Source organism: Salvelinus sp. IW2-2015, linkage group LG15, assembly GCF_002910315.2.
Source record: "Salvelinus sp. IW2-2015 linkage group LG15, ASM291031v2, whole genome shotgun sequence".
NCBI classification, from domain to species: Eukaryota; Metazoa; Chordata; class Actinopteri; order Salmoniformes; family Salmonidae; genus Salvelinus; species Salvelinus sp. IW2-2015.
In genome coordinates, this window is record NC_036855.1 from 59,308,193 (window position 1) to 59,316,786 (window position 8,594).

Here is an 8,594-nt window from a genome sequence, read left to right on the forward strand (position 1 = left end):
GATGATGCAATCTCTATTGCACTTCACACTGCCCTTTCCCACCTGGACAAAAGGAACACCTATGTGAGAATGTTATTCATTTGTCCTCAACACCGGGACCCCTCAGGGGTGTGTGCTCAGTCCCCTCCTGAACTCCCTGTTCACTCATGACTGCACAGACATGCACGACTCCAACACCATCATTACGTTTGCTGAAGACACAACAGTGGTAGGCCTGATCACTGACAACGATGAGACAGCTTATAGAGAGGAGGTCAGAGACCTGACCGTGTGGAGCAAGGTCAACAACCTCTCCCTCAACGTAATGATTGTGGACTATAGGAAAAGGAGGACCATTGTTAAACAATATTTTTGCATACAGAGTGAGTCCAGGAAACTTATTATGTGACTTGCAAATGTTAACTCCTGAACTTATTTAGGCTTGCCATAACAAAGGGGAAACATTCTTATTGCATCAAGACATTTCAGATTTCAGAAGTTTTTTACATTTTTAAACATGATTCCACTTTGATATTATGAGGTATTGTGTATAGGCCAGTGACAAAAAAATCTAAATTGTATCTATTTTAAATACAGGCTGTAACACAACAAAAAGTATAAAAAGTCAAGGTGTGTGAATACTTTCTGAACGCACTGTATAATAGCTTGCTGCAAGATAAATTAACCTGATGCTGTGAATACCAAGAGTAAATGCAAATGGATGCTATGCTCTTTCACCCTCACATTGCTACCTTTACAGGAAGTGTGTAGAGAGTGACGGAACACTCTTGATGGGTCTGAAGTCAGAGTGCAATTTAGACGTCACAGCCTGGGCACATCTCTCTAAGCACATTTAGCTTTCTAATGTGTTGAAATACCAACGACTGTCTCCAAGGAAATGTTCTCCTTGCCAAAGTTACCAATAAATAGTCTGTGGATGGGTTCCATTGAGCCTTTGCTTTTGTGGTGGTCCAACAGCACTTTTTCACTTCAAGGCCTCATATACCCTTTACATGCTTGCAATAAATAAACAGCCTTGTTTCTATATTTAGATGACAGCCAGAGACAATAACTCTAGGTAATTTGAGGGTAGCAAAGCTCTGTTACGTACAGCAAAAAAATAAAGACATCAATATCAAAAACTTTCATCACATCCCAGGTTTCTGCAGTTTAGTAGATGAATAGATAGAGATTTAATTGAAGTAGACCCTCTTGTTCAGTGTCATGTCATGGACAACCATGGAATAGCTTCAAAAGCAGTGTGACCAGCAGGGCCCTTGGCAGAGGAGCTGAAAATCCGAATTAGTGGTGAGTGTTGGTGGAGGTGTCGTCATGCAGATGCCTGCACTGAAGGGGTCATATCAACATCAATAATGAAAGTGTCTCATCAATGACCAGGGGAGGGCTACTGTATAAAAAGGAGGGAGAGATACTCTAAGCACTTATAAAAGACTGATCAACCAGCTAGACCCTCCAAAGCATTACAGAAAAACATATCTAAACTTTGTGGAATAAACTCAGGCAGAAACTGGTAAGTAAAAGTTTGCAATAAATGTTGTAATCTGATATTGATAATCTAAGATACATTTAATAACTGTCTTAACGTTATGTTAAATGTGTAGCATTGTCTTACCATGTTACTGACCTTTAAGGAAAACAGACTACTAGTAATGAGTTAAATAAGTTCATAGAAGATTGCTGATACGCGTTCTTAATTTTTCAGGCAATCAATATGCTTTCCATCAGATCTTTGGACAAAATTGTTTTGATAATTGTCCTCTGCAGTTTACACACAGAGGCGAGACCAATGAGGTAAGTTGACCAACTTAACTGTCGAAATGCAATTTTGTGTATTGCGTTTCATACCATGGTTTATTCTTCAATGGCATTCATTGCTTTGTTGTATCCTGTATTCTAAGTCATCTCAATCTAAGCGGGTTGCAATGGTTATTCTCTGACCAACAGAAAGAGGTCCATCAGTGAGGTCCAGCTCATGCACAACGTGGGAGTACACAAGCAGGTTGGGGAGAGACAAGACTGGCTTCAGCTGAAGTTAAAGGATATAATTGCAGCCTCACACGCCAAAGCACAACAACATGGACAATCAGGGAAGATCCGGAGTCTGCTTCCTGATGATCTCACAGGACTGGGCCTGTATACAAGTTAAGCCTCAGTCCTGAGGGTTTGTCTTCTCTTCAGTCTTACAGAAGTGTTACCTCGTAAAAAAAAAAAACTGTTAATCTCACAATGAAACTTAAAGTTTTCACTGTAAATGTCATTTTAGTTTTAGACATTTAAAAAATTATTATTCTAATTATTTTTTTATTAATGTAATTACTATTTATTTATTTATATTTTATATGTATTTCCTGGTTTTACTGCATTTGAATTAACAATATATTTTGTTTATTCTCTGACCACTACCTGGACTAAAGCACACAGAACAGTATATATATTTTTTTACATTGATTTCCCACAAATTACCATTAACAGTGTCAAAAAAGGTTTGTTAATGTCTTTGATATGTCCATCTCTTTGACATTGCTTTATTTCAGTGTAAAGCACTGTTTACTTTAAATAATGTTCACAATGAGGACCTGTTTGTACCGTTATAATCATAATGACATCACTGTTTACTACTCTCACAGATGCTTTGTAATTTCAAAATAAGAATTCATGAAAAGCACAAAATGTAAAAAAAAAAAAACATTTCTATGTGAATATCATGTGAGAATTTTTATATGCATTAATAAATAGAATATTTGCAAAAAAAATTGCAGGTCTACATTTTGTGGGGTGGAAGCAGAGTTGCAGGGACTCAGGGACCCGCTGAATGAGACATGAGTCCCCCTAAATGCAACAAAGTCAAACTTTGGGGGGTGTCTAACTAATGCTAATTATATATAAATGTTATGCTATTTGCACTGCTATAGTGGTAAATGTTCAAATAAAAGCTTATTCCAAATTAAATGAACACCCCCACCTCTGTGTCATGGTTGAAACAAATGTCTTCCATGTATCTGCGCTTGTCATCCTGGGACAGTCCCGTGTCTCAGCCCCTTTCAGGTGTCCCAAATTTTATTTCTACAAAAAATGTCCTTTTGACAGCAAGACACATCAATTAATTAAGGCTACAAGAGTGTATACCCAATGACATTTGCCGAATGTGTTCATGACAAATTAAAAGGTAATAAAAAAAGACATGTCTTTACTATTAAGCCCATGCACATGAAGCGCATGCGCACATAGGAGGACCGAATGTTACGGTATAATTCACACCCTTGGTGGAAGTAAGACAAGGAGTTGAGACACTGGAGGAAGAAGAAGAGTCTCTCCCTTCTCATGTAAAGTTAGACTTTGTGAGATACCCTAGAAGAGCTTATGTGCACAAACCCCTTCAGTGTCATGAATGCAAAAGATTGTCATGTGTCAAGTGTATGCCGAAGGGAAGAATATCGTATGCCAGCGAAAGTTACAGTGGCTTGCGAAAGTATTCACCCCCTTGGCATTTTTCCTATTTTGTTGCCTCACAACCTGGAATTAAAATAGATTATTTGGGGGGTTGTATCATTTGATTTACACAACATGCCTACCACTTTGAAGATGCAAAATATTTTTGATTGTGAAACAAACAAGAAATAATAAAAAAAAAATAAAAWAAAAAAAATTGAGCGTGCATAACTATTCACCCCCCAAAGTCAATTTTATTTTTTTATTTTTTATTTTACCGTTATTTTACCAGGTAAGTTGACTGAGAACACGTTCTCATTTGCAGCAACGACCTGGGGAATAGTTACAGGGGAGAGGAGGGGGATGAATGAGCCAATTGTAAACTGGGGATTATTAGGTGACCGTGATGGTTGAGGGCCAGATTGGGAATTTAGCCAGGACACCGGGGTTAACACCCCTACTCTTACGATAAGTGCCATGGGATCTTTAATGACCTCAGAGAGTCAGGACACCCGTTTAACRTCCCATCCGAAAGACVGCACCCTACACAGAGCAGTGTCCCCAATCACTGCCCTGGGATCTTTGTTTAGACCAGAGGAAAGAGTGCCTCCTACTGGCCCTCCAACACCACTTCCAGCAGCACCTGGTCTCCCATCCAGGGACTGACCAGGACCAACCCTGCTTAGCTTCAGAAGCAAGCCAGCAGTGGTATGCAGGGAGCCACCTTTTGCAGCAATTACAGATGCAGGTATCTTGGGGTATGTCTCTATAATCTAGCCACTGGGATTTTTGCCCATTCTTCAAGGCAAAACTGCTGCAGCTCCTTCAAGTTGGATGGGTTCTGCTGGTGTACAGCAATCTTTAAGTCATACCACAGATTCTCAATTGGATTGAGGTCTGGGCTTTGACTAGGCCATTCCAAGACATTTAAATGTTTCCCCTTAAACCACTTGAGTGTTGCTTTAGCAGTATGCTTAGTGTCATTGTCCTTCTGGAAGGTGAACCTCCATCCCAGTCTCAAATCTCTGGAAGGCTGAAACAGTTTTCCCTCAAGAATTTCCCTGTATTTAGCGCCATCCATCATTCCTTCAATTGTGACCAGTTTCCCAGTCCCTGCCGATGAAAAACATCCCCACAGCATGATGCTGCCACCACCATGCTTCACTGTGGTGATGATGTTCTCGGGGTGATGAGAGTTGTTGGGTTTGCGCCAGACATAGCATTTTCCTTGATGGCCAAAAAGCTCAATTTTAGTCTCATCTGACCAGAGTACCTTCTTCCATATGTTTGCGGAGTCTCCCACATGCCTTTTGGCGAACACTAAACATGTTTGCTTATTTTTTTCTGGCCACTCTTCCATAAAGCCCAGCTCTGTGGAGTGTACGGCTTAAAGTGGTTCTATGGACAGATATTTCAATCTCCCCTGTGGAGCTTTGCAGCTCCTTCAGGATTATCTTTGGTCTCTTTGTTGCCTCTCTGATTAATGCCCTCCGTGCCTGGTTCGTGAGTTTTGGTGGGCGGCCCTCTCTTGGCAGGTTTGTTGTGGTGTAATATTCTTTCCATTTTTTTAATAATGGATTTAATGGTGCTCCGTGGAATGTTCAAAGTTTCTGATATTTTTTTAGAACCCAACCATGATCTGTACTTCTCCACAACTTTGTCCCAGACCTGTTTGGAGAGGTCCTTGGTCTTCATAGTGCCGCTTGCTTGGGGGTGCCCCTTGCTTCGTGGTGTTGCAGACTCTGGGCCTTTCAGAACCGGTGTATATATACTGAGATCATGTGACAGATCATGTGACACTTAGATTGCACACAGGTGGACTTTATTTAACTATGTGACTTCTGAAGGTAATTGGTTGCACCAGATCTTATTTAGGGGCTTCATAGCAAAGGGGGTGAATACATATGCATACACCACTTTTCCATGTATTATTTTATTTTATTTTTAAAGTATTTTTTTTCATTTCACTTCACCAATTTGGACTATTTTGTGTATGTACATTACATGCAATACAAATAAAAAATAAATTTAAATTACAGATTGTAATGCAACAAAATAGGAAAAACGCCAAGGGGGATGAATACTTGTGCAAGGCACTGTATATGCTCAAATCCAATCAAATGTGTGTAGACTAACAGTGAAATTCTTACTTACGGGCCCTTCCCAACATTGCAGAGAGCAAAATAGCAAAATAATAGATTGATAATAACACCAGGAATAAATACACAATGAGTAACGATAAACCCAACCGATTGCAAACATTTATATGAACCTGTTTTTGCTTTGTCATTATGGGGTATTGTGTGTATATTGATGAGGGAAAAATACAATCTAATCTATTTTAGAATAAGGCTGTAATGTAACAAAATGTGGAAAACGTCAAGGCGTCTGAATACTTTCCGAATGCATTGTATGGGTAGCTCTTGACCCGCTCCACTACAACCCTGTGGATGGGGACGTGCTTGGGAATGGGGGCGTGCTTAGGCCTCCGTTTCCTGTAGTCCACTATCAGCTCCTTTGTCTTGCTGACGCTGAGGGAGAGGTTGTTGTCCTGGCGCCACACTGCCAGGTTACTGACCTCCTCCCTTTAGGCTGTCTCATCATCGTGGGTGATTAGGCCTATTACCGTCGTGTCGTCAGCAAACGTAATGATGGTGTTGGAGTCGTGCGCGGCCACGCAGTCGTGGGTGAGCAGCAAGTACAGGAGGGGACTAAGCACGCACCCCTGAGGGGCCCCCGTGTTGAGGGTCAACGTGGCGGATGTGTTGTTGCCTACCCTCACCACCTGAGGGCGGCCCATCAGGAAGTCCAGGATTCAGTTTCAGTGGAGGTATTCAGTCCCATGGCCCTGAGCTTAGTGATGAGCTTCGAGGGCACAATGGTGTTGAACGCTGCTGCAATTGTGATGGCCAACATGAACTCAAATTCCTGGATTGCCTAGTTAGGGTGAAGGAGACAGAGGTGCCAAGAATAAGGGCTGTCCAGCGTGTCTCCTGGAGGCAGTGAGAAGAGTTGAAGGAGCGAGTGGCATTGAAGAGGTAATGGTAGTAGAGCCTAGTCTGGCTGACACCTGACTCAAAGACTTCAGACAACGGCCTCCTGTCCAAACCAGTGTATCACAGCTCTCCCTCGCTGTGAGTCACGTGAGTCGCATCAGTCAAGCTAAAGGCATCCGCATACATAGGTTCGGTTTGCTCCTAGCAGAACTCAGCTAGGCGAAGTGAACGTCTCTGCTTGCATACTCCCTTAAAATACCATGCCTTGAAGAACAAGAAAACTACACACAATTACACAAGAAATCTGTAATTAGTTTTTAAGTTTTTGCCTATGATGTTTGGTGCAGTATTTCTCAAGTGGTGTCAGAAGTTCCGGAAAACCCAGCCACTGTGAGGAGTGCGTGCATGCTATAAGATGGAGAAAGGTGACGTGACGCTCGAGTTGGTGAACACTGCTTATGACTGGTTCTGGTGGATAAACACAGAGGATGACCTGTTTGAAGGGTCCTCTATCCGGTCATCAGGGCCTCTATCCGTGAATTTCCACAGGCCTGGCAGCACTGGGCGGAGCTTACCTGGCCGACTCACAGTTGGAGCAGCTCTTCAAGGTGCAAAGGTTTCTACTGGAGGTGATGGGGTGAGGCCTGTGTCCGGGGATGGAGCTGTGCGACTGTGACACCCGCACCCCTAAGAGAAGGTGTGCATGTGACTGTGGCCATGACTGGGAAGTCTGCCCTGGTGGCAAGGCCTTGTGTTATCACTGCAACAAGCACGGGCACGTACTGGCTACCTGCGTGTTCCACCAGCCATGGAGATCCTTGGCGTCGGCTGATTCGCCACCTGTTGTAGAGGCCCCACAGTCAAGCACTGTTCCCGGCGAGGAACTGTCCACTCTGTTCTGCGGTGCGCTCCTGGAGGATAGGATGAGCTTTCCCTGTCTGCTGGTGAGGTCCCTGATCTATCTGTCCTTGATCTTCTGCTTCCTGCTGGGGGTGAGTCCGAGCTGCAGGCTGGGGTTCCCGAGACTCCAGTGGAGCTGCAGGTTTCTGATGCTGTTGATGAGCTGGTGGCTAGCCAGCTGCCCATGGCCAATACTGCTCAGTATTGGCCATGTTGCTGGTAAGAGTGGAGAGCCTCTCACACGCTATCTGCTGAGACTGATAATACTGAGTTGTGCCCTAGGCCTGAAGCTGGGGAGGGGTCTGACCCTGCCCTTGGTTCTGCTGGGTTACTGGCAGTCAAAACTGAACATTTCTTTCCTGATTCACCTGACTCCCCTTCTCTACAAAAGGTGACTGTGCCAAGAAGGGTGGACACGCCCTCAACAACCAAGCAGGTCAGTGAAGACCTGGGAGTGAAGCTGGTGTTCAAGATGTTCAAGATTAACAATCATACAGAGTGCAAGTTCTCATTGTTTCAGGTGATGTTGCTCATTCGTGTTTACCTGTGTAGGCCTACTGCAATGCAATGTCAGGACTCTGGTCAGGTAAAATCCCAGCAAGCTCCGATTATGGTTCCTGTTTCTGTACATTCAGCTCGGTTATGTAAACCCCCTGGTTTTGTGTTTAAATGCTTTTGACAGACTTCTTTTCAAGGGAAGTTATAAACCTATAATTGTTTACTGGTTTTTCTCCACACTTCGTGCGTCAAGGAGAATGGGGAGTAAACGTGACGATTGTCATTATGTTATACGTCACATAATCTAAAGTCTTGCCTGATGATGTATATCCAGACATTGATTAACACCTGTTTATTAGACAAAGCACATTTATTGACTGTTAGTGATGTGGGAAAATGTATCATGTGAATATATTACCTGAATGTGTTTGCATGTCATTGGCATAACTTTTATTGAAGTTGATTAACAATTAGGTAATTGGTAGGGTTTGTGATGCATTCTGGGTAATGGGTGTTGCTACAATAAACATGTCTTGGCTTTGTTTGGGAGACAAGACAGACAGGTAACAGGTCGGCATGGATTGAAGCCTGGGTTTTCATTTATTAGGTCTCACATAGGCAAAAAAAAGCACATCTTCCTCGTATGCCTCCTCACTGTTAAAATCCTCCCGCATAGTAAGCTTTAGTAGAGCCTGCACCAGTGAATGGGTTTGTTTGGTGTTACATTAGACAGAGCAACCTTGGATCATAAATAACTACTCATTATTATTT

General features: G+C 42.8%; 1 protein-coding gene across 1 annotated transcript; it reads left to right on the top strand.

Moving 5' to 3' along the window:
- Positions 1-1,711: 1,711 nt before the first annotated feature.
- pth1b (parathyroid hormone 1b) lies at positions 1,712-7,066 on the top strand. The gene is made up of 3 exons (XM_024002142.1): positions 1,712-1,791; positions 1,945-2,141; positions 6,975-7,066. The coding sequence occupies exons 1-3, from the start codon at positions 1,712-1,714 to the stop codon at positions 7,064-7,066; spliced, it is 369 nt and encodes a 122-aa protein (XP_023857910.1).
- The last annotated feature ends 1,528 nt before the right edge of the window (positions 7,067-8,594 follow it).

Coding starts and splice junctions, on each gene's coding strand:
- pth1b (XM_024002142.1), top strand. CDS start 1,712: ATGCTTTCCATCAGATCTTTGGACAAAATTGTTTTGATAATTGTCCTC. Junction 1,792..1,944: donor ACAGAGGCGAGACCAATGAG/GTAAGTTGACCA, acceptor TCTGACCAACAG/AAAGAGGTCCATCAGTGAGG. Junction 2,142..6,974: donor AGGACTGGGCCTGTATACAA/GTTAAGCCTCAG, acceptor GAATTTCCACAG/GCCTGGCAGCACTGGGCGGA.